The sequence below is a fragment of the Symphalangus syndactylus genome, chromosome 1 (assembly GCF_028878055.3).
Source record: "Symphalangus syndactylus isolate Jambi chromosome 1, NHGRI_mSymSyn1-v2.1_pri, whole genome shotgun sequence".
Lineage (NCBI taxonomy): Eukaryota > Metazoa > Chordata > Mammalia > Primates > Hylobatidae > Symphalangus > Symphalangus syndactylus.
This window is the reverse complement of record NC_072423.2, coordinates 76,745,106-76,769,797: the sequence shown is the minus strand read 5'-3', so window position 1 is coordinate 76,769,797 and position 24,692 is coordinate 76,745,106. Positions and strand designations below refer to the sequence as shown.

At 44.2% G+C, this 24,692-nt stretch overlaps 1 protein-coding gene, 1 non-coding gene and 2 pseudogenes across 8 annotated transcripts in view; 2 read left to right on the top strand and 2 right to left on the bottom strand.

Moving 5' to 3' along the window:
* Positions 1-7,019: 7,019 nt before the first annotated feature.
* LOC134736553 (nuclear factor NF-kappa-B p100 subunit-like) lies at positions 7,020-9,681 on the bottom strand (annotated as a pseudogene).
* Positions 9,628-24,692, top strand: part of LOC134736893 (ankyrin repeat domain-containing protein 62) — a 103,888-nt gene continuing 88,823 nt past the window's right edge. For all 7 annotated transcript variants that reach the window (XR_010121346.1, XR_010121347.1, XR_010121348.1 and 4 more), the window contains exons 1-8: positions 9,628-10,091; positions 10,895-11,009; positions 11,148-11,321; positions 11,910-12,016; positions 13,362-13,499; positions 15,919-15,986; positions 19,447-19,517; positions 23,582-23,754. Coding sequence is in view for 4 of the 7 variants with exons in the window: in XM_063641353.1 (XP_063497423.1) it covers positions 9,874-10,091; positions 10,895-11,009; positions 11,148-11,321; positions 11,910-12,016; positions 13,362-13,499; positions 15,919-15,986; positions 19,447-19,517; positions 23,582-23,754 (1,064 nt within the window). In the remaining 3 variants the exon portion in view is untranslated. The remainder of the gene's footprint in view (positions 10,092-10,894; positions 11,010-11,147; positions 11,322-11,909; positions 12,017-13,361; positions 13,500-15,918; positions 15,987-19,446; positions 19,518-23,581; positions 23,755-24,692) is intronic.
* Positions 14,734-14,839, top strand: LOC129461158 (U6 spliceosomal RNA). Its single transcript, XR_008650406.1, has one exon. It is a non-coding gene; the product is annotated as a U6 spliceosomal RNA (small nuclear RNA).
* On the bottom strand, positions 18,247-18,765 carry LOC129460556 (succinate dehydrogenase [ubiquinone] cytochrome b small subunit, mitochondrial-like; annotated as a pseudogene).

The window sequence follows — 24,692 nt, the reverse complement described above, 5'->3', positions numbered from 1 at the left end:
TTTGTTGAGGATTTTTGTATCAATATTAGAGATACTGGCCTGTAGTTTCCTTGTTTGATGTCTTTGTCTGATTTTGGTATTGGGGCAATAATGGCCTCATAGAATAAGTTTGGAAGTATTCCCTCCTGTTTTTCAAAATAGTTTTGAGTAGGATTGGTACTAGGTCTGCCCTCCTGTTTTTCAAAATAGCTTTGAGTAGTATTGGTACTAGGTCTGTAAATGTGTGGTGTGAAGCCATCAGCAGTGAAGACATCGGTTCCTGGGCTTTTCTTTACTGGGAGACTTTTCCTGATGGCTTCAATCTCATTACCTGTTACCGATCTGTTCAGGCCTTGGATGTTTTCGTGGTTCAAACTAGGTAGATTGTATGCATCTAGGAATTTGTCAGTTTCTGCTAGGTTTTCCAATTTACTGGCCTATTAAATATCTAGTTACGATCCTTTGAATTTCTGAAGTATCAGTTGTAATGTCTCTTTTTTTTATCTCTTGATTTTATTTATTTGAATCTTCTCTCTTTTTGCTTAGTTAGCCTGACTAAAAGTTTGTCAATTTTGTTTAACTTCCCAGAAAACCAACTTTTTGTTTAATCTTGTGTATTTTCTTCATTTCAATTTTATTTCTGCTACGATCTTTACTATTTCTTTTCTTATTTTGGGTTTAGTTTGTTCTTTACTAGTTGTTTAAGATGTATTGTTTATTTGAAGTTTTTCTTCTGTTTGGATGGTAGGCACTTATAGCTATAAATTTCTGCCTTTCTACTGCTTTTTGTGTATCATAAGTTTTGGTGTATTGTGTTTTCATTACTACTTGTTTCAAGAAATTTTTCAATTGCCATCTTAGTATCTTCATTGATCCACTAGTCATTCATTCATGAACGTATTGTTTAACTTCCATGTGATTGTATGGTTTCCAAAATCACTCCTTTTATTTATATCTAGTTTTATTCCTTTGTAGTCAAAGAAGATGGCCATGGAGACAGCAGCGTGGTTGAAGTGGTAGGAGGCGGCCGTCACCAAGAGCTGCTCTGTGCCTGGCTGCTGGAGGCTAGAGCCTGTGGCCCAGTGGCTCGCCTACTGTGGTTGGTGGTGGTGGTGACAGAGACTGCAGCAGTATCAGAGTGGTAGGACAGGGGCTATCTGGGGCTGGACTTCTCACAGTGGAGGGTGCGTTGGGGGTGCTCTCCGAGGCGTCACTGCCTGTGTTGGGGGTACCTGTTGGCAGCACTATACGGGGCTGCACTGCCCATGGTGGGGAGTGGGTTATGGGTGCTCTCTGGGGCTGCAGTGCCCATGGAGGAGACAGGTTAGGGGCACTAATCAGGTACTACGCTGCTGGTGGCTTTGTAGGGGGTGGAAGTGGGGGGCGCTATTGAGGCAGGACTAGCCATGGAGGGTGGCTAGTTGGGTGCTGTTGGGGGCTGCACTGCTGGCAGCGGTCAGCAGAGGTGGCAGCGACAGTGGTGGCATCCAAGGAAGGAGCAGTTCTCCTCTCCCTGGACTCCACACTCCAGAGGGCGACCTCCTGTTGCTCATACTGGGGAGCGTGGCAGGTGCACAGTGTTTCCGTGGGAATCCTGAGCATGGCAGAGCCCCCACACCCGCCATGGTTACTGGGCCTATGCATGCTGGGTCTGTGCCACAGAGACTGCCTGGCACCTCTGGGTATGGAGTAGCGGACACCACGGGGAACAGGGCCCTGTGTGTGGAGGCATCCAGAAAGGGAATTGGCACCTGGATGCAGAGGGTTGCCTTGATCTCTGAGTTTCTGCTGCTCCTGCTCCCCGAGGAGTGCAGCCCCAGTGGGCCCAGCAGTTCCTGTGGAGTGGGGAGCTGGGCTTTGTGGTGTCTCCAGCACCCATCTTAGGCCCCAGTTCCTGGCCAGCTTGGGCCAAAAGGAGAGGCTGGACTTTGGAGGCTGGGTGTGAGTGCCTTTGCTGAAACTGGCCTCTGCCACCCAGTGGCCGGCATGACAAGGTGAGGCTCTGACGCTACCACCCCTTACATCTTCCTCTAGGCTCTTCTGGCTTTGTCTGCCCAGCTGCTCCGTGCCAGGAGGAGGAGGAGACACCTGCTGTACGCTGAAGGTTGCAACACTGCAGCTCGCCTCTCTGCAGCATGCCAGAGAGGTAGGAGGGTGGCAACACTAGGAGGGCAGGTGGCAGCAGCCAGGGTGACGGCAGGCCTATGGCAGTGGCGGAGCTGCGGTGGTGGCCAGGTGGCAGGAGCCTTGTAGGGAGGGCCGGTGCATTGGCATTCAGCCTGGCTCCGCCCTGTCTTGGACTGCCCTACTGTTACCTGGCTGTCTTGGCCCTGCCCTGCCCTGCCCTGGCCCCACCCTGGCCCTGTCTTAGCCCTGTGTTATTGTGTCCCTGCCCTGGCCCTACCCTTGCACTGGCCCTTCCCTGGTTCAGGTCCTGGCCCTGCCTCTGCCCTGGACCTTCCCTGAATCTGTGCTGGCCTGGCCTTGGCTCTGATCTGCCCCTTGTGCTGACCCTGGGCCTGCCATGGCCCTGGCCCTGCCAAAGGTCATGGTCCTGGTCCTGTTCTGGCCCTGACCTGGACTTGGACATGTCCTGGCCCTGATTTGTCCCAGCCCTGCCTTGGCCCATCCCTGCCCTGGCCCCACCATGGCCCTGCCCTTTTTGCCCTCTGCTGGCAATGACTTCACCCTGCCATGGCCCAGTCGTGCCATTGCCCTGCCTACCCTGCCCTGGTTGTCCCCTGGCCCTTCCTGGCACTGGCCACTCCGTGGGCCTGCCCTGACTCTGCCGTGGCTTTTGCCCGGCCCTCACTATGGCCTGGTTCTGGCCCTGTCCTGGCCCCGCCCAGGCCCTGGCCCTGACCCTGGTCCTTCCATATCCCTGGCCCTGCTGCTGCCATATCCCTGGGCTGGGACCTGGCCCTGCCAGGGACGTGCCCTGACTCTGCCATGGCTCTGGCCCTACTCTGCCTTGGTCCTGGTCCCAACCTAGACCTTTTCCTGGCTCTGCCCTGGCCATGGTCGTTTCCTGGTTCTGAGCTGGCACTGGTCGGCCCCTGGTCTTGGCACGACATGCCCTGTCGTGCTCTGGCTGTGTCATCACCCTGCCCTGGACCTGACCTTGTCCTACTCTGGTTTGACCCTGCCATGGACCTACCTTGGCCCTCACACTAGCCTTGGCTAGGCCATGCTCTGGACCTGGCCCCAGCCCAGACCTGGTCCTGGCCCTGGCCCTGGCCCTTGCCCTGGCCTTCGTCTTGCCATAGCCCTGGCCCTGGCCCTGAACTGGACTTGGAGATGTCCTGGCCTTGAAGTGACCTGGCCCTGCCTTGGCCTGTCCCTGCCCTGCCCCTACCATTGCCTTGCCCTGTTCTGCCCTGTCCCGGCAGTGACCCAGCCTTGCCATTTCCCTGCCCTACCCTGACTTGGCCATTCCCTGGCTCGGCTCTGGACCTGGCTGTGCCCTGGACATGCCCTGACACTGCCTCAGCCCTGGCACTAGCCTGGCCCTGCCTTGGCATCATGGGCCCTGCCCTCTCTATGGACCAGCTCTGGTCCTGTCCTGCACTGGCCATGCCATGCCCTGCCCTCCCCTGACTCAGCCCTGGCCTTGGCCTTGCCCCTGGTCCTGCCTATTTCTGGTCCTGTCCCTACCCTGGCCTTGGCCCTGACCCTTACCCTGCTCTGGCCCTGCCCTGGCCCTGCCCTTGTTCTGGCCCTGTCCTTGTTCTGGCCCTGCCCTTGCCCTACCCCAGCCCCTGGCCGTGTCATGGCCCTGCCCTGGACCTGTCCTGGCCCTGGCCCTTCCCTGCTTGAGACCTTGCCCTGGCCCTGGCCCTGACCCTGAAATGCCTGGCCCTACCCTGGTCTTGCACTGCTTGGCCCTTCCCCTGATTCTGGCCCTGTCACTGTCCTAGCCCCAGCCCTGTCGCTGGTCTTGCCATGGCCCAGACCCTTCCATGGCCCTGCCCTGACCCTGTTCTGGACCCTGGTTGTGCCGTGAACCTGCACTGTCCTTGCTCGTGTTTTGCTCCTGCCCCGAACCTGGTCCTGCCCTTGCCATGGCCATGGCCCTGCCCTGGCCATTCCCTGGCCCTGCCCCGGTATTGGCAATGTTCTGGCCCTGCCCTGGCTCCTAACTGCTGTGGTTTTCCCTTGGCCCTGTGCTACCCTGGCCCTGCCTCTGCCTTGGCTCTGCTCTGGGCAAGGCCTTGGCCTTCAGCCTGGCCCCGCCTGGACCTGCCCTTCCATTACCTGGCTTGTCCTGGTCCTGCCCTGCCCTGCCCAGGACCTTCCCTGAACCTGCACTGGCCCTGCCTTGGCTCTGGCCCCGTCTCTTGTCGTGACCCTGGTCCTGCCAATGGTCATGGTCCTGGTCCTGTTCTGGCCCTGAGCTGGCGTTGGACGTGTCCTGGCCCTGATTTGTCCTGGCCCTGCCTTGGCCCATTCCTGCCCTGGCTGCACCATGGCCCTGCCTGTTCTGCCCTCTCCTGGTGCTGACCTCACCCTGCCATGGCCATTGGTACCGTTGCCCTGCTTTATCCTGCCCTCGTTGTGCCCTGGCCATACCTGGCGCTGGCCCCTCCCTGGACCCGCCCTGGCCCTGCCTTGGCTTTTGCCCTGCCCTTATGGCCTGGTTCTGGCCCTGTCAAGGACCTGCCCTGACTCTGCCATGGCCCTGGTCCTGGCCCTGCTCTGCCGTGGTCCTGGCCCTGACCCAGACCCTTTCTTGGCTCTGTCCTGGCCCTGGCCTTTTCCTGGCCCTGAGCTGGCACCGGTCTGCCCCTGGTTTTGGCACCACCCTGCCCTGCCGTGCTCTGGCTGTGTCATCACCCTGCCCTGGCCCTGTCCTTGCCCTGCTCTGTCTTTGACCCTGCCCTGGCCCTACCTTAGCCCTCACTCTAGTTTTGTCTGGGCCTTGTCTTGGGCCTGGCCATAGCACAGACCTGGCTGTGGCCCTGGCCCTACCATGGCTCTGCCCTTACCATGGCCCTGCCCCAGACCCTGGCCCTGCCAGGTACCTGTCCTGGCCCTGCTCTGGGCCTAGCTTTTTTCCTGGTCCTTAGATGACCCTGGCCCTGCCCTTGCCCTTCCCCTTTTCCTGGCACTGGCCTTGGACATGACCGTGGTCCTAACCCTGGGCCTGCCCTGGAGCTGCCACTGTCTTGGCCCTGCCTTGGCCTTACACTTACCCTGCTCCCGGCTCTGGCCTTGCCCCCGGCCCTAGATGTGCCCTGGTTGGCCCTGCCCTGCCTTCCCCCTGTGCTACCCTGGGTCTGCTGTACCCTCCCCTGCCCTGAGTTTGGCCCTGCCCTGACTCCGCCTTGGCCTTCACACTGGCCCTAGCACAGACCTGGCCCTAGCCCTGGCCTTGGCCTGGCATTGACCCCTGCTCCTGACCTTGATCCTGCCATGGCCCTGGCCCTGGCCCTGTCTTGGCCCTGGCCCTGAACTGGTTCTACCCTAACCCTGACAGATTACATTAGAATATTATTTAAAATTTTTATTTTAGATTTTTAAGATAACTATAGTAGTAATAATATATCATATGCTATTTATAATAGTAATAGTATCTGTAGTAGTTAATAATCACTAAAATTTTAACCAGTACTTTCTTTGCTCCTGGTACTGTTCTAAGAGTATAGCTGTATAAATTTGTATATATGTGAGGCATTAATTCTCACAATAACTCTATAGGCTAGGTACTTACAGCATCCCCACTTCCAAATGTAAGAAACAAGCATAAAGAGGTTAAATATTTGGCCTGGTGCAGTGGCTCACACCTGTAATCCTAGCACTTTGGGAGGCCAAGGCTGTCGCATCTCTTGAGCTCAGGAGTTCGGGACCAGCCTGGGCAACATTGTGAAACCCTGTCTCTACTAAAAATGCACAAAAATAGGTGATTGATTTGTTTACATTCCTTATAGGATTCTGGTTATAAAACATTGGTCAGATACACAAGTTTGCACACACTTTCTTCCATTCCGTAGCTTGTCTGTTCAGTTGTTTGGTGATGGCTTTTGCTCTGAATCAGCTCTTTCAGAAGTTTATTAGATCCCACTTGTTAAGCCCTATTGTTTTGGCGTTGCTGTTGGGAAACTCAGCCTTATCAATTCTTTGCCCAAGCCCATGTCAAAAATGGTATTTCTCAGGTTTTCTTGTAGGATTTTTATAGCTCAAGGCCTTCCATTGGCATCCTTCATTTGCCTTGAGTTGATTTTTGTATAGGGTGAAGGTAAGGGCCCAGGGATATTCCTTTGCACATGGCTGTGCACTTTCCCATCACCATTGATTCGATAGAGAGTCCTTTCCGCATGGCTTATCTTCCTGGATGTTATCAAAGATCAGGTGGTTTTTGGTGCGTGGGTGTACTTGTGAGTCCTCTTTTCTGTTCCAGTGGTCTGTGTGGTGGAAACGGGTCCCTAGCTTTTCCCTGACATTGGAAATTGGGGAGCGTGATGCATGCGATGGAGTCTGGATGTCTTAGGATTGCTTTGGAAATTTAGGAAATTTCATGGTCTCATGTGAGTTTTACCATTGCTTATTCATATTTCTTAAATCACATTTGACAAATAGTAAATGATTACACTGCGAGGGTAGATTGGGACATGTTGGTCCACGCGTACACTGTGGAATGATGACATCATGCTATTGAGTGTCTCCATGACCTCATACCACTGTGAAAATTTCTTTGTGGAGGCCGGGCACAGTGGCTCACGCCTGTAATCCCAGCACTTTGGGAGGCCGAGGCAGGCAGATCACGAGGTCAGGAGTTTGAGACCAGCCTGACCAACATGGTGAAACCCCATCTCTACTAAAAATACAAAAATTAGCCAGGTGTGGTGATGCATGCCTGTAATCCCAGCTACTCAGGAGGCTGAGGCAGCAGAATCATTTGAACCTGGGAGGCGAAGGTTGTAGTGAGCCAAGATTGGCCACTGCACTCCAGCCTGGGTGACTGAGCAAGACTCCGTCTCAAGAAAGAAAAAGAAAAAGAAAAAGAAAATTTCTTTGTGACGAGAACATTCTGAATCCTCCTTTTCAAGCTTTTTGGAACGAGGTGCGATGATGCCATGAACCGTCATCAATCTGCTGTGGAATAGAAGAGCGGAATTCCTCCCTGTCATCTGAATGTTACTTTGTACCTGTTTCCAGTCCCTGCTCAAGTCTTCTCTTCCGCCCCCCATCTCTGGTAACCAGAGCTGGGGCTGTGCTTTCCTGCCCGGTGGAGCTTTGGCTGATGGAAAGGTCTGTCTAGGGACAGGGGGCAGGGTGGAGAAGGAGGCTCCAGGAGGCCCCTGCCCCTGTGCGCAGGCAGAGCAGGCTGTGTTCCAGGAGCCCGGCCTGATTGAGGAACACAGGTGGATTGGTGAGAGCACGAGGGGTTGGGGAAATGCCTGGCTTTTTTTTTTCCAAAGTTGGGAATGAGGGGTCCTCCCCTTCCCATGAGGAACCTTTATTTGTCCCAACTGAGGAGTGGGTGTGGGGTGTTAAATTTAAGATTTGAAATAGGTTGGGATGCCGTACAGGGGGGTCCGGGAAGCGGCCTGGGGCCAGGCAGCAGGTCAGTGCACCTGAAGCTGGGGGTGCCCATGGCAGAGCCCTCCTGGTGGGTCAGGGGGTGGGCCAGCTTCTCTGCCTCCTGCTCCACTGATTGGCTCCCGTACCCCGTGTCTTCCTTCATCTCTGCTGTGCTGGGCAGCTTGTCTCAGGTCTCTGGACCCCTCAGCAGCCTCACTCCCTCCTTTAGGCCAATGCCAGACAGCGCCTCCAGCAGACCTGCCAGGTCCTCGCCAGCCAGCTCATAGCTGTGCAGGAGTCTGTCACTGGGTGAGGCCGTCTGTTGGTACATGTCCACCAGGCTGTGCAGCCCCAGCTGCTCTGCCAGCTCTGCCCAGCTGCCCTGGGCTTCTGGCCTGTCTAGCAGCTGCTCCAGGTTCTGCAGGGCTGTGTCACCAAGTGACAGCCCTGGCCCTGCAGGACTGGGTGGGGTCAGGGGCAGCTAGCTCCATGGTGTTCAGAGTGGCATTTAGCAGCAAGGTCTTCACCTTGGTGCTGTGGATAAGGTTGAGGCATGTGGCCCTGGAAGCTGCTTTGGGTGTCCTTCTCAGGCCCCTCTGAGTCCGAGTCGTTATCAGAGGTAGGGGGTGAGGGCAGTGGGCACAGGGGCTCCTCGTTCTCAGCATAGATGTCAGCACTAGCCTTCAGAAGGAGGGTGAGGGTTGGGGACTCCAGTCCAGCTGCCAGGTGCAGGGATGTGTTTCCCACAAAGGTGTGAGCATTCCCATTGGCCCGAAGCTTGGTGACCAGATGGGTGACCAACCCCGGCTCCTCCATCTCTGTGGCTAGATGCAAGGCTGTTTGGCCCCCCTGCCGCTCTGTGGCCTCCACTTCAGCCCCGCTGTCCACCAGCAGATCCAGGCACTCGGGGCTTTGGGCTCGGGCCGCCAGGTGTACTGCAAAGTCAGGCATGTGCAACAGCCGACGCACAGCGGGAGCTGCGCTCCAAAGCAGTGCATGCAGCAGCTCGGAGGCATTAGTGCCGGCCTGCAGTGCCAGGTGCATGGCTGAGTCTCCATGCCGATCAGCAGTGCTGGGTCTGCACCCACCTGAAGCAGAAAGCTCACCACCCTCATCTGCCTGGTGATCATTGCCAGGTGCAGGGGTGTCTGGTGCAGGTGGTTGGTGAGGTTGACGATGCCAAGGTGCTTGGTGTGGTAGATGACATGGGCTATGTGTTTGATGACCCTAGTCGGCCCATGGATGATGGACAGGTGTAGTGGCATGTCTCTGTTCTTGTCCTGCTCCAGCAGGTGGCATTGTCCCGCCAGCAGTGCGCGGGCGTCCGTGGTGACACCATAGTTGAGTAGGGCCCGGGCACTGCGCTGTGCCGTGCCACACCAGGCCGAAGAGCGTTGTACTCTTGGGCTCACTGCAGCATCTCCGGGGCCTGCGGCTGGCACTGGGGAGGGGTCCTGGAAGGGGCTAGGGCTATGGCCATGCAGGGCCAAGGCTAGGGCTAGGGCCAGGTCCGCACTAGGGCCAGTGTGAGGGCCAAAGCAGGATCAGGGCAGAGCCAAAGGCAGGGCAGGGCAGGGCAGGGTAGAACAGGCCCAGGGTAGCACAGGGCGAAGGAAGGGCAGGACCAACCAAGGCAGATCTGTGGCTCTGCAGCTTCCTCCTCGGAGTCCTTGCCAGGCACCGAAAGCCTGGCTTTTTTTTTTTTTTTTTTTTTTTTTCAGACGGAGTCTCGCTTTGTCGCCCAGGCTGGAGTGCAGTGGCGTGATCTCGGTTCACTGCAAGCTTTGCCTCCCAGGTTCACGCCATTCTCCTGCCTCAGCCTCCCAAGTAGCTGGGACTACAGGCGCCCGCCACCATGCCCCTAATTTTTTGTATTTTTAGTAGAGACGGGGTTTCACCGTGTTAGCCAAGATGGTCTGGATTTTCTGACCTCGTGATCCGCCTGCCGCGGCCTCCCAAAGTGCTGGAATCACAGGCGTGCGCCACCCAGCAGGCGGCGCTCGCGAGAGTGCGCGGCTCCCGCGAAGGGCCTCGTGGGCAGGCTGAGGTGCGCATGTGCCCTGGTGCCTAACGGTTTTGGGGTGGGGGGGCGTCACCAGCAGGTAGCGCCCGTGAGTGGAGGGCGCCAGGCTCAGGGCTGTTTCTCCGCGGATGGCCTCGTGGGCCGGCTGAGATGCGCATGCGCGCGGGTGCCTAACGGCTCTGCTGGGCTAGGTGCTCCTCCGAGCGGCTGGAGACTGGAGTGTCCCTGACGGAGGTTGCGGCTGGACCTGGTTACGTGCTGGTGCTGTGCTCCAGAGCGGCAGAAAACGAGTGGGAGCTGAGGTGTCTTGAAGCCGTCCCTCAGCCTGGGAGAAGATCTTTGGCTTCAGGATGGGGGTCAGGGAGTCGTTCCTGGGGGCCTGCAGGAGACGCATGGCTACCTGGAGGGAGAATCGTGGCAAGGATGGCTTCTCAAATCCTGGGTACCGAGTCCGGCAGAAGGATCTGGGCATGATCCACAAAGCTGCCATCGCAGGTGACCTGAACAAGGTGATGGAGAGCATCTTGCTCAGGCTGAATGACGTGAACGACAGGGACAAGAAGAACAGGTAAGGGGAACAGGAAGCCGGCGCTGGGGGCTGCGGAAGGAGGCCTGGGGATATGGGAGAAGCCCCTGTTCCTGGTTTCGGGATGGGGGAGATACGGTGCGGGGTGAAGGCATGGGTGAGGTGGAAGTCAGGTGAGGGTGGGTGGGGTGGGGGACTGTGCTGGGGAGTGGCTGGGGGGCGTTGGATGTTGGGGGGACTGTGGTGGGGGTAGAGTTGGGTGGGGGACTGTGGTGGGGAGTGGAGTGAGGGTTGGATGGGGCGGGGGACTGGTTGGGGGTGGGATGGGGTTGGGGACTGTGGTGGGGAGTGGCTGGGGCGTTGGATGTTGGGGGGGACGGTGGTGGGGGTAGAGTTGGGTGGGGGATTGGTGGGAAGTGGAGTTGGGTGGGGGTTGGATGGAGTGGAGGACTGGTGTGGGGGTGGGTGGGGTGGGGGACTGTGGTGGGGGGTAGAGTTGGGTGAGGGACTGTGGTGGGGAGTTGAGTGGAGTGAGGGTTGGATGGGGTGGGGGTTGGATGGAGTGAGGGGACTGGTGGGGGCTAGAGTTGGGTAGGATGTGGGTAGGATGCAAGGGTGGGTGTGGGGGTGGGGTGAGTGCTGTCACCAAGGGCACTGGGCTTTCTACTCTGGCAGGCTCAGCAGCACCTGGGATGTGGAAACCTTGCCTTTCTTCACAAAAAAAGTAACTATTTGTTCTGAAGGCAGAGGGATAACATACTATTTGATGTTTACAATTACATGCGTCGTTGTATGTTTTGGGACTGTGCACTACAGTTGCCTAAAACGACGTCTCACACTCATAGGACTGCTCTACATTTGGCGTGTGCCCATCGCCGTCCAGGAGTGGTAGCTGACTTGGTGGCCAGAAAATGCCAGCTTAACCTCACTGACAGTAAAAACAGGACAGCTCTGATCAAGGTATATGGTAGTCAACTCTTTCAGCATGGGATGGATTTAATTTAAATTCACAGAATAAACTTGAAATGTAACTAGTTGGTGAATCCTGTGGAAGATTTCCTAGAATTTACAGTCTATTTCTTGGTCTAATACTGACAGGCTGTACAATGTCAAGAAGAAGTTTGTGCATCCATCCTGCTGGAACATGGTGCCGACCCAAATGTTAGAGATATGTACGGCAACACTGCTCTGCACTATGCCATTGATAATGAGAATATATCAATGGCAGGGAAACTGCTTGCATATGGTGCAGATATTGAAGCAAGAAGCCAGGTATGATCAACCAATGTTCTTTTCAAAATATTTCAAGTATATTTGTTTTACCATTGACATATGATTTTTTTTAGTAAAACATCTGAAACTAGAAGGAAATAATTACATGCAAATATTTGCTTTACATACAACTATTTAAAAACACATTCATAACAAATATGAAAACACGAGGTCTGTAGTCTAAATGTGTCCCATAGATTTAGTTTAGTTTACCTCCATAAGTTGTGTCAACATGTAAAATTTAGGAAACTCATACACATGTCTAGATTTCGGGCTTCTCTTAAAGGATCACATCTGGATTCCCTTGAGCTCATATCACTGTTCAGTATGCTGTGCAGCGGTTATTCCTTTATGTGAGGCATATGTGCTCCAGTCGGCTACTGTGCCTTCCAGACACCCTAGGAGGGGTATCTATCTGAAAGGGAAGGAGCAGCATGTGGGCAAGCACAGTGGAGTGAGAAGGAAGGGATTGCTTTTTATTTACTTTCTGCTTCATGTTTAAGTTCATAGGCTCTTAACATAAGGTTTTCAGTTCAGTTGGGAAGTATGTAATTTTGTGAATTATAAATTGTTTTTGCTGTTTTGCAGGGTGAACATACATCACTTTTGCTCGCTGTAAATAGGAAAAAAGAGCAAATGGTGGCATTTTTGTTGAAGAAAAAACCAGATTTAACTGCAATAGATAATTTTGGAAGGTACAATAGTTCTTTTTTTGTTCATTTTTAAACCTGAGTGGTGTTCTAGAGTGGTAACAGTCACTTGTCAGAAATATTAAATTGATAAGAGTAACTTATTATTATTGGGATAGAGAGAAATACCAGCACAAGTCATCAGGTAGAAAAACAATTATTTGGACTGGGCAACATAAAAAATAGTGTATTGCAGGATTTGTCTTCTCTTATTATATTGACTGATGTTTGTTGATGGATGAGATGATACTTTGAGTCATATGATTTTATATTAACTAAAGGGATTTCATATTGGTTTTACTTGTTTTAAAAGTGTAGACTTCAGCTTTTAGTTTACTTTGTGACTCAATATTGAAATTTCTTAACTCTTTTATAGTAGTTTCAACCTCTGCTTCTTACATGCTTTTCCTTTAAAAATACTATGTTAAAGATAAATTCGAGTTGAAAATCATTTTGTCTCTCGGATGACTCTTTGCTTTAGCTTGCTTTCTCTCAAAAATATTAATGTTAGGTTATTCCTAAGTGACTATTAATTGCTATTGCCAGATACTGTGGGTTCATTGGGTTTTTTCTTCTTTTTACTTCTAGTGTATTTTGAGGTTATTTTTAATTAGTATGGGCAGAGAGAAAAAGATAGCTTCAACTGGGTAAACTTTTCTTTTAATGACTACAAGCCATGGGTGAAAATGAGAAAAAAGAGATAGGCTATAGATTCACACAAGACTGGGTTTAATTCTTAGCTTTTCTGCTTACTAGATGTGTGACCTTGGGAACATTACTTATCACCAAGTGTTTTCCTTTATGAAAAAAGAGGATAATAATATATCCTTCAAGGATGGTTGTGTATAAGTAATATATGTATATATGGCATTTAATCCAGTGCCTCGCACATGATTATCAGCATTATTAACTGAAACTACTGTGGCTATTATTAGCATTATTATTATTGTTTTAAACCTGCAGATAGCTCTTATTGACCCCACGCTCATTTTGAATTACAATATATTATATTGGACTAGGGAAGAAATGGATAATTTTTCACTTAAATTTTTAGCTACTTTAGATAAGTGACCTGAGCATAGCATTCTGCCCATCAAAGACTTTACTTTAGCAACTTCTGCTATGTCATATCCCAGTGGGACAAGAGGCTTCCTTGTTGTTCCTTCTGTTTGGCTTTGGTGGCAATTTACAAAGATGAACCCTTGAGCACCCAAGATGTTTGTGTTTATTAGTACATATAATTGGTTAATTCTGCATGGACAGGCATATTAAATTGGTAAAGTTTATAAATTTAGCTTTTAACATAACTTTGCTAAAGTTCCTAAGCATGAAATTATCTCTCTTATTTTAGAACAGCCCTCATACTTGCTGCTCGTAATGGATCAACAAGTATAGTCTACCAGCTTCTTCAGCACAATATTGATGTCTTTTGCCAAGATATATCTGGATGGACTGCAGAAGACTATGCTGTTGCTTCTAAATTTCAAGCGTAAGTGTTTAAAAGGCTAGTGAACACTAAATTGAGGTTTAAAGTAATTGCAACCATTGCATGTTATACATCATGTGAGATCTCATAGTTTGGTTCAGGTAGTTTTGGAGTGGCAGTGAGTTAGTCCACTTCATCAGCCAGAAATCAAGCATAAGACTAGACAAGTTATAAGTAGCAATGAGTGTAGGATTCTTTAACTCAAGACTCTTAAGACTTTTATGCTTAGGGATTCTAATGTTTTCCATTTCATTCCAAGTATAACCCCTACGCATGGGATAAAATGATTTTTATAATTAGTTATGAGTCTTGAAGTGTCCAGTGTATCAGAAAATGTTGGACTATCTCCTGGGAGCTATCTCCTATACCCTCCACCTTGAATTTTTCAAGAACCTAAGAGGTTCCCTAAGTCTGAGGAAGACAATCATGTTTTACAAGTCAGTGGGGGGTGGCGGGGGGGGAAGGACATTCTGATTATTTTGTTCTTTCTATGGATTCTGTTACTGCTTTTTGCCATTGAAACTGCTCCTGCAGTCTGGCAAAGATTGACCTTTGCCACCAGGATGCCCCTTCTGATTCAGATCCTCAGTCTTTATAGTAATCTATACATGGGCTTCCAAGTCACATCTTATAGTTCACCTGAATATGCTTATATGCCCAGCTGTTGTTTCCAAAGCACCAGTACCCTGCTCTGGCTGCTGGACATCCTACCTTTACCCACACACGTAGTGAGCAAATTTACCCTTCCCTCCATACTCAAAACTTCATGTGGAGCCCACATCTTAGCCTGGAATCCTAGACCTTCATGGTAAGTTATTCTGTGAGTCCCTTGTTTGTCTTCTCTCTAGCAAATATTAGTTGGGATAGTTCTAAGCTGTTAGAGATGTTCAGATAGTGTTGCAGGAAGATATCAAAGTTTTTTCTTCTTTGTTACCAGATTTTTACCCCAAGCCCCTTTATATCTTATGTAGCAGCTTTTCTTAGATAGAGGAAGGTCTCATGTTATCCGCAGTGGGCACCAACTTGTGGTTGGCCCCTTGAGTGATCTGTTTTCCATAATAATAAAAATCTCCCAGCCCGCTTGCTTCTCTACCTGAAGTTTTTAAAATGTCTTCAAATATTACGTCATAGGAAGTCATTATTCAGAATTATCTCAGTCTCAAGTAGGTGAGTTGGACTGAACAGAGCCAAGCTTCATCCATGACTGATCAGCATCCATTTATAAAAGTAGGGCTTTGTGCTTGCTTCGCAGCACATATTCTAAAGTTGGACCAATACAGAGAAAATTAGCATGGCCCCTGCATAAGCATGACACACTAATCTGTGAAGCAGTCCATATTTTACACAGTTACAAGAAGGCCATTTGACTAGTTTGCTGACAAGTTCCCAGAAAACAGTGTGAGTCAAAGCAAAATAGGTGCTAGCCAATAATGAAATTACGCATTTTCATTACAAAAACATTGGGGTAAGGTAATCTATGAAACGAGAATGGAGCTGAGTAACTCGTGGTGTGTTGTGTGCAAATATATTGCTAGTATGTATCTCAGAAATGAGAGAATAACCACTTGCATCTCCTTCATGACACTTCAAAAATATGAGGGTTTTTGTCTTCCACGTCAGTTGGAGATGACCATGGAGAGGAAGCATCATTCTAACAAAGATCTGCTGGTTCAGAGTTAGAGTCTATAGAGGAAAAATAGTAGTAGTCCAAGCCAGGTCTTGACATCTGTTAGCTTTCTGCCTTTGGTGTGATTGATGACATAAGTAACAATGGATAATCATGTTATCTATTTTAATGAGACAATCTATTTATCAATTTAGTTACAAACTGTGAAATAGTTGAGATGTCCTGAATCATAAGCTACAAATAATAGAACAAGTAACAAGCAAAATTAGGACTTAACATTTTCAAAAGATCATAACATTTTAATATTAGAACATATGGGAAAATACACATTGGGTTTCATCTGGGATTCCAAAATAATTTCAGCAAAAAAGTTCAAGAACAAATTATTCCATCGCTTTACTATTTCTCTGAGCACATTAAAATGTGGTTTCATTAAACGTTTATAATAACCTAGTGAATAAGGTAGTAAAACCTTCATTCTTTAGAAGAAGACATTGAGCCTAAGAGAAGCAACTTGTTCAAGAACAAATACCCGTTGGTCCTATTATGAGTCAGATCATTTTCCATTATGTCAACTTCACATGAGTTAATTTACTGAGTTATACTGTCCTCACTTCATACTTTTTTCTTCTTTAATTAGAAGCTTAATAAGAGTTTTGTAGAGCTTACAAACTAAAAGTGTGTAATTAAAGTTCTGATATTGTTTGATATACTCTTAAGAATTTAATGTATTTGGTAAAGTTTTTCATATCAGTATTAAAATGGTAATTGTATTTACTGCATTTTGATACATAGCATTCGTGGACTAATTTCTGAATATAAAGCAAACAAGAGACGTAAAAGTCTTCAAAATAGCGATCCAGGTATGACTTCTGATAGTGAATTCCTCTCGATGGTCCTGTCATAGACAAAAAAGTAAGAGGAAGGAAGTTTTGATCACAAAACAGCAGTTTAAAAAAACCACTGTAAATTGAATGTATATTTTTTAATTACTTTCTTAGTAATCTAGATTTCAGAATTATTTAAAAAGTTACTTGTAGGCAATTTATAATCTCAAGCAGTATTATCTGAAAAAAATTCATTATCATAGTTTCTGAAATTCTAGATGATATTTTTGTGTAAATAAGAAAAAAGATTAAGTTAGTATGTGGTATGTTTTCTTTCTAGTCACCATATGATGAATTAGACTTGTTATAAAATTGGATATTTTAATTTATAAAATAAATGCTTTGCATTTAGTAAATACATATTAGAGCTGAGCCTTGAGCAGTGTGGGATTTAGGGGTACCAGTCCCCCATTCAGTTTGAAATCTGTGTATAACTTTGGACTCCCCCCTAAAACTTAACTACTCATGGCTTACTGTTGACTAGAAACCTTACTGATTATACAGTTAATTAAGACATATTAGTTATATGTATTACATACTATACTGTTACTACAATAAAGTAAGCTAGAGGAAAAGAAACTTATAAAGAAAATCATAATGAAGAAAGAATATATTTTTATTCAGTGGAAAGTGGATCATCATAAAGCTTTTCATCCTCAGAGTCTTCAAGTTGGCTAGGCTGAGGAGGAGTAGGAGGTGGAGGGAGATTGATCTTGCCATCTCAGGTGGCAAAGGCAGAAGAAAGTCTGCAGATAAGTAGACCCTTGCAGTTCAAACCTGTGTTGTTCAGAGATCAACTCTGACATAGTGATTTGTGTCACTCAAAAAGTAACTGTCTTTAAAGTAAGAATTTCAATGAGACCTTTCTGGTAGCATGAATAAACATCAATAAGAACTGTACCAATACTAACAGGATGTTATTTTTTAAAGATACCTACTGGGTAGAGAAGTCAGAAAATAAATTCCTTATTGAGAAGCACAGGCCATGTTACCTATTCTTATACCAAGAATGTCTCACTAGTATTGACTTAATTCCCTCCAAGTGGAAATAAAATGAGATATATTTACTTCGTTAGCGTGAGATTTGTTCTATCTGCTAGTTAATTGTCATGATAACATCAATTTTGTTAGAAGAAGACAGTCTGTTACCATTAGCTAAAAGATTATTATAATAATAATCGAATAGCCCAACTCTAGGCTCAGCACATTATAGTAAAAGTACAGCAACCATTACCAGAACAGACCAGTGGCTGCCTCTTTGAGGTAGGACACATGCTCTGCCACACAGCCCCACAACTTAAAAATACGTGTAGGATAATGGTATAATTAAGTATGATGTGTTTCATTAAAGATATGCCACAGCACTCTCACATAAGTTTTGACATTTATCCTCTCAGGATCATGATTTGCTATTCTTACTGAAAAACACTTTTTTTTTTGCAAGCCATTGGGTTCGTTTTGGAATATGTGTACTTTTCTTTTTTTAATTATACAACATTTTATTTAAAAACAATTCATAGAATACATTTTCACATTAGAGATTCCCATAGTGGGAAAATAACAATGTATTACTTATAGTTTCATATTCATGGACAGATTGTTTCAGAACAAGTAAAACACATTTGAGAATTGAGTCTCAGTTTAGAATTTGTAATATTTTGATAGGTCTACAAGGGGAACCTTGCCCTTAAATGGAACTTCTCTATATTCAGAAGCACTCCAAGCTTTTCTTCCTAAGATTTAGAAATTCATAATGTGAGATATCAGCATTTCCTAATTTTAAAATTTCCCTAGTATATGTAACCATCAGTTGGTGGTATCTACTGAATAGAGAGGGAAGGTTTCAAAAACTGAACACTCTGCGACATTTTTATTCATGAATTAACAGTATTTCCCTTTGTCCATTATTCCCAGGGCAAAAACAGAAGTTTGATCATATATTAATAGTAATAAAGCTGAATTCTCTTTAAGAGATTGATAAAAGGCAAAAGCTCATATCATGTTTAGTTATACTGTGACTCTTATGAGAAGCTGGGAGGCAACCCCATTAACTCACTGCAATACAAAACTCAGTCTCACAATTTCTTAGTCATAATTCCTCTCAAACATTTTCCTCAAATATTAAATTTGGAAAACAGTCTTGTGATTAAGAGAAAAAGGCTGTCCACCAATGGATTTACCCTGTTATTTCTTCCTTATTGTGAGTTGAATGGCATGACAAAGCAGAGGCAACGAGGCATACATCAGTTCTTCAAAGTATTAAGTCAGAAAGGTCAGAGCTTCCACAGCGTGGCAACAGCTTTGCAGATGCCCGCGTCATGATAGTTGAAATAGCAAAGCCCAGCAAAGGTTAAAGCTGAAAGTGCCAGAATCTCTGCCTTGGGAGCTTTCTGCAAGGCATCCCCATGAACATAGTAACAACTCGTCCAAGGCCTCAGTAACTATGAAGAGTGAGGGTTGCAGCCAGGAGTGGAGTCGGTCACAGAGCCAAGGATTCAAATAAGCAGCTGGAAGCAGGCCCAGGAGCAAAACACTGAGGACCCTCTCACTAGTCCAGTGGAGAGACGCAACCTGGGAACCTGAATGGTGGCTCGGTGACAAGCCAATGTACTGCACTCCACACCATTCTGGGGTAGGTCGGTTCTGAAGTAATGCTGAGATATGAACAGGTCTGACCACTGGGGTTTGCAGCAACAGAGCTCGGCCTCCTTGGGCACCGCAAAGGGTACTCAGTCTCCAGAGAACCGCCATCTCATTCCTGAAGACTCAAGATCATCCACCAACCCCCACTTTCTATTTTAGTTATAGTCAGTTAAAACATAAACTCACTTTTGAAACCTTAACTGCATGTTTTATGAAACCTGTATTATATAAAACTGTTTATCTGGGGAAAGAGCCAGAATCAAAGCAGAGTTTACACAGGTGTTGAAAAATGAAATTTGTCAGAATAGTAGAGGAAAACATGTCAGATATAATGAACGGGGTGTATATGGATGAAGGTATAAGCAGTAACAGTCATATTGGAAGTTACTCATAATGAGAAGCAGGTTTAGTGTGTTATTATAAAGGTAATATTAGGAAGTAAAGAACAATATATAGTGTTAGTTAATCTGTTAATACTGGATTTTCAAATTTTGTTTTTCTGATGGTTTTGTTCATTTATGTTGGGTGGATTCATTTGTGAGCGAATCTTTGAGATGTTGGTCTATGGCTTGAATCTGGTGACATCTTGTGTCTTGCCAAGTAGTTTGTTGAAGTTTTGGAGAACTAGAAGTAATTCTTAAGAAGTAGATATATCGCTAAAGATTAAGCTTCATTAAAATTCTCAATTTATAAAAGAAAAATGTATGTTATTTTCTATTTTTATAAAGACTAAAGTTTTTATCTAATTGTTCTAAGTAGTTCATTTTAACTAAATATATGGATTTGTGAGCAGAACAAAACTTAGAAATGACATCAGAGGGAGAGCAAGAAAGGCTTGAAGGATGTGAAAGTAGCCAGCCACAGGTATGTAAAAATTTAATTTCAAATTTCTGGTTTTCTTTGGTAATGTAGCATAATCCAAATGAAACTACTTTTGGACTAGCCTTTTAGAATCAATTGAATATAATTTAATAGTTAATTTTAATAACATTTTAACTGTTTATAAAACTTAAAGTGTTCTAAGGATCTACAGTGATTTACAGCTAATATTAACCTCGGAACTGAGGCAAAAAGTTCCTGAATATTGTTTGCTGTTCCATTTTTATAACCTAATATAATAAAGAAGGTAATATCAAATATTGAATTATAATTTTAAGCAATAAAAATTATGAATAATTTAACAGTGATGGCTGCTGAGTTGGATTCCTGTTAAATAAGAAATCATTGCCAATGGTCCAAAATTTGCAGTTTTATATTACTGGTGACTAATACCAAGATTAAAAACGTATTCTCCATTGTGATCTCTTACTAATTTCAGTATCTATGTTCAGGGCAGAATGAGGTCATAAAATCAACCCAACTCTACCTATCAAGAGAATCAGACCTTGCAAAATGGCACTTTTGGTGTTCGGGTTCGAGCAAAAATGTTCCCAATTTATTTCAACATAGGATATCTGCAAATATTGTTAAATTTTTAAAATCAACTGTCATTTGTGCACCTGAAAATTTATTAGAACTTGACTTAAGCCTATAGTTTATATAGCTATATAACACTATCATATTACAGTATATAATTTGAATTAAAATGTAAGAATTTGCTTTTCTTTTGATTGGTGTTGATTTTGATTCCTAATAATCTAAAGTTTGCCTACTCACCAGTTAGTAATCTTTGGAAAAAACACTCAAATGTGCACTTTGGGTATCACTATTTCCAGTACAGTGAGATAAAATCTTGTTAAGTGAAGATGCCTTTGTACTACTAAAAATAATCTCTTATTTTCATTTTCTGTAAATCTATCGCACAATGAATTAATGTTACTCCAAACACTGTCAAAGTAAAGTTTGATAGTTTGTGTTTTTCTTATATTTTAGGCTTATGCAAACTTTTTTTCACTTTTTGGTTACAAGACAGTAATTTGGGATTAGGTAAACATAGATTAAGAAATTTAACAGTTAAATTTTCATTTTTTCCATACTTCATTATTTAAAGACAAAGTTATCCTTAAAACATATACCCTGACAGAAAAGACATCTGACAAACAACACTCATAATCTTCCACTTTCACATCTGCAAAAAATGTCTCAACAAACAGAAGTGAACAAGTATTGTAATAGCATATATCTGTATATACAAGACTCCCTTATGTGCAAAAGTATGAGGAAAATGTGGATCAAACAAGACAAATGAGGTGAAAAAACTTTAAAACTCATCAAAATTGAGTTAAAGCAGAATTTGAGTGAAATTTGTGAAGAATACAAAACTGCTGCCTCGTTTTTAGGAAGAGCCACTCCATGATAACTCTACAGGAATAGCAAACTTAAAGAAAATACCCTCAAATTTGACAAATAATGCACCTGATTGTCAGGAAAAGATGTATCTGGAGTGTTCATCTAATATGTATTCCTAATATTTCCTGTTTAAAAATAGTGCAGCCTCATAAATGTCTTTTGATCTCATTTATACTCTTGGTCTCCAGAATTTGCTTGCCAGTCATCTTCTGATTTTTATTTAAATGAAAATAAAGTATACTGTGAAAATAGTAACAAACCAGACACAGAACATGCTTTTAACATAGACCAGGAGAATTTTATAATGACACAAAAAGTACAAAAGCAAGGAACCCAGAAGTAGTTGCCATTGAAATAAAAGAAGACCAAGAGTGTTATAGGTACATGATGAAAAAATCACCAACATAACATTAATTGCAAATTGGACATCAGAAATGTGCCTCAGTTTAGTGATCCAACAAGCCTTTTAGATTTGTGGCTTACCTGCTCCAGAGAAATTAAGTATGTGAGAAAAAAAAAAAACCATAGTGTTTCTGTTGTTACAGACACTTAATAAGAATACAAAACCAATACAGAACTTGTTCCAGAAACCATTATATCATAATTACAGTACAAATAACTATAAAAGAATAGAACTTGGATTAGAAAATGTGCATGCTTCTCCACCACACAGTGACAGAGCATCAAAAGTACATCTAGAAGAATAGTTACAGCACAATATACAAAGACCTAAGAATGAGGCACGCATATTACAGCTAGAGTTCCAGCCCTTGTGGCTGCTTTCATGGTCTGATGTTGAGTGCCTGCAGCTTTTCCAGGTGCACAGTATGAGCTGTCAGTGGATCTACCTTTTTGGGGTCTGGAAGATGGTTGCTCTCTTCTCACAGCTCTTCTTAGAAAGAAAAAAGAAAAGTTCAGAAAGATTTATAGGGTCACTTGCTGCTACTCGTTTTTTTTTCTCTTGACCAATTATTTGGTGCATTCTAATTTTTTACTTATGAAAAGCTCTTATGTAAAATCGGGTTATCTATATACATAATTGTGTGTAGAAATAGATTATTTCTCAATTTAAATGATAGGAGTTCAGGAAAACATTCTATAATGTTCATTACTTAATCAACCCAAGTCTGTCTGTCCATTTTACAAGTGGCAATAGGGACTGGGAAAAAACTAATCTATTCATATATCATGGATATAGACACTTGTAAACTAGGGTTAGCCTATAGGAAATTGCTTAAAAATTTAATAAGCTCTAGGGTTTAATTTTTCCTTATTGACTTAAAGATGAATTGCACTTACTTAAAGTGGGAAATCAGTGCGAAAAAAGCAATGACTGAGAAGTGCTATAAAAATGTATCTGTCCTTGAGAGTTGGAACAAATATTCATGGGCAAAGGAATCTGTATGTTGTGCTTTCAGGTGTGCAAGTTGATCCATTTAACTCAATGTTAAGGCTTATAATTTCATCATGACAACCTTAAGTATGTTTGAAAACAAATGTATATAGATATCTCCATCTATTTTTTAATCACAACTTCCACATGTTTCTGTTAAAGCAGATCTTAATGTGATTTTGTTTAATAGAGCATAAGTTTTAGCATGTATAACTTTATTATGTCAGTACCGTGGACTCTCAGCCAAAAATTTAGTATTTGACTCCAAAGTAGAAACCTGATTTCGGTACACTGAGTTTTAAAGATGGACAAAAATCTGGTGATGTTCACCTTAAAAAGTAAAAGTAGATGAGGCCTCTCAGCCCCTTCTGAGGCATTACGTTACTTTCCCAGAGTTACACTTTTAATTCTTCTGATTAATTTGATGAATTTATCGGTAATTTATCTGATTCAGCATTATGAAACAGTATTATCAGGTATTGTGCAATAAAATGCTAGAAAATGCCAGGGGCTTTAGATGAATCATTTAATCTTTTTTGATAATGGGGCCAAAGTAGATAATCACTTACACTGTATATCCTCCAGCTATAAAATGTCATGGTTACTGAATGTGAAATTTGGGAAGCATCTCATTTTCCAGAACTCTAAAGTAGCATCTCAGCAGTTTCACTCTGCTTCTTTTGTGGTTTCAAATTTTGGTTCTTGTACTTCAGCAAGCACCTTCACATTTCTGATATCCTAGGATCCAAAGGGAAAAAGTAAAATAAAAGACAGTGGGAAAAGAAAGCTTACTGCAGAAAGGGGAAAGCTTCCTTTCTGTTCTTGAAGCCCCACAATGTCACATCCTCTAACTCTGGCCGTTTAGTGTAAACTCCAGGAGGTAAAGATAGAAGAGGACAGATTCGATGGCTTTGTCTTTTTATTTCTCTATTTCTGCTTGTCACAAGGACACCAGGGGGTGAAAATGTATATTAGACAGCAGTGGGAATAAAAGCACAAATTCGGAATGGGCCCATTTTGAAAGTTTTGAAAATTTTATTCACTCAGAAATAAATCAGACTTCATATGAATTTCAATAAAAATTATAATATAACATATATATAATGAAAAAGTAAGCACAAGTATTTTATCATGTCATGACTAATATGACAGACTGAGTCAAGTGATTAAATGAATGAACACAAAAAAGTTATTTCTATTGGATAAAATAATGACAATTATTCTCAGTATGAAACTTTCATTGAAGGTTGAAGAAAAAATGAAGAAATGCAGAAATAAGAAAACGGAAGTGTCAAGAAACGTACATGCTGATGACAGTGACAATTATAATGACGATGTTGATGAATTAATTCACAAAATAAAGAACAGAAAACCTGATAATCATCAATTTCCCGAGGAGGAGAATGACAAGTTTGATAGGTAATCCTGTAGCAATTTAACAGCAGATCATTGTTAATTGTACTATAAAATGAATTCTAATTTGGGTTAATATCTATGATTAACAAATTTTATACTTTTATGAGGAATATTCTGCCTTGCCTGGTAATCATAAAATGCAAATTAAGAAGCAATGAGATACGGTCTTTCCAATCATATTGATGTTTTATTTAAAAAATAGACAAATATGAAGAAAGACATGCTCTTATACACTGTTGCTAAATGAAATTAGTAAATCTTTATTGAAGGGTAGTTCAGTAGCAAGCATCAAAATTTTAAATATGTCATTTCGTTAACTTGATAGCTTTACTTCTGGGTCTAGATTCTACAGGAAAATATGAGTTTACACATACACACAAGCAGTTAAGGTCATTAATTATATATTTGTTACATATATGATATACAGTATATCTTGTATATCATATATATAAAATGCAATAGGCCAACATATATATGTGTGTGTATATAGTTATTTCTTTATATGAAATTGTTGCATGCATACATATGTATGGTAAGAACTTTCATTATAGCATTGTCATATCAAAATGTTTGAGATTGCGTAAAAGTCTATTAATTAAAGGAAATAAATAGTCATACCCATAAAATAATGTACTACGCAACCCTCTTATAAAAATGAAGTTCCATTTATAGTGTAGTGATTATTTCACCAGTAAAGTATCTTTAAAGCATTTGGTTTGATAACACATCTTGTATTAGTCTATTTTCATACTGCTGTAAAGACATTACCTGACACTGGATAATTTATAAACGAAAGAAGTTTAATTGACTCACAGTTCCTCCTGGCTGGGGAAGCCTCAGGAAATTTACAATCATGGCAGAAGGCAAAGGAGAAGCAAGCACCTTCTTCACAAGGTGGTAGGAGAGAGTGAGAGCAAGGAAGTGCCACACTTTAAAAACAT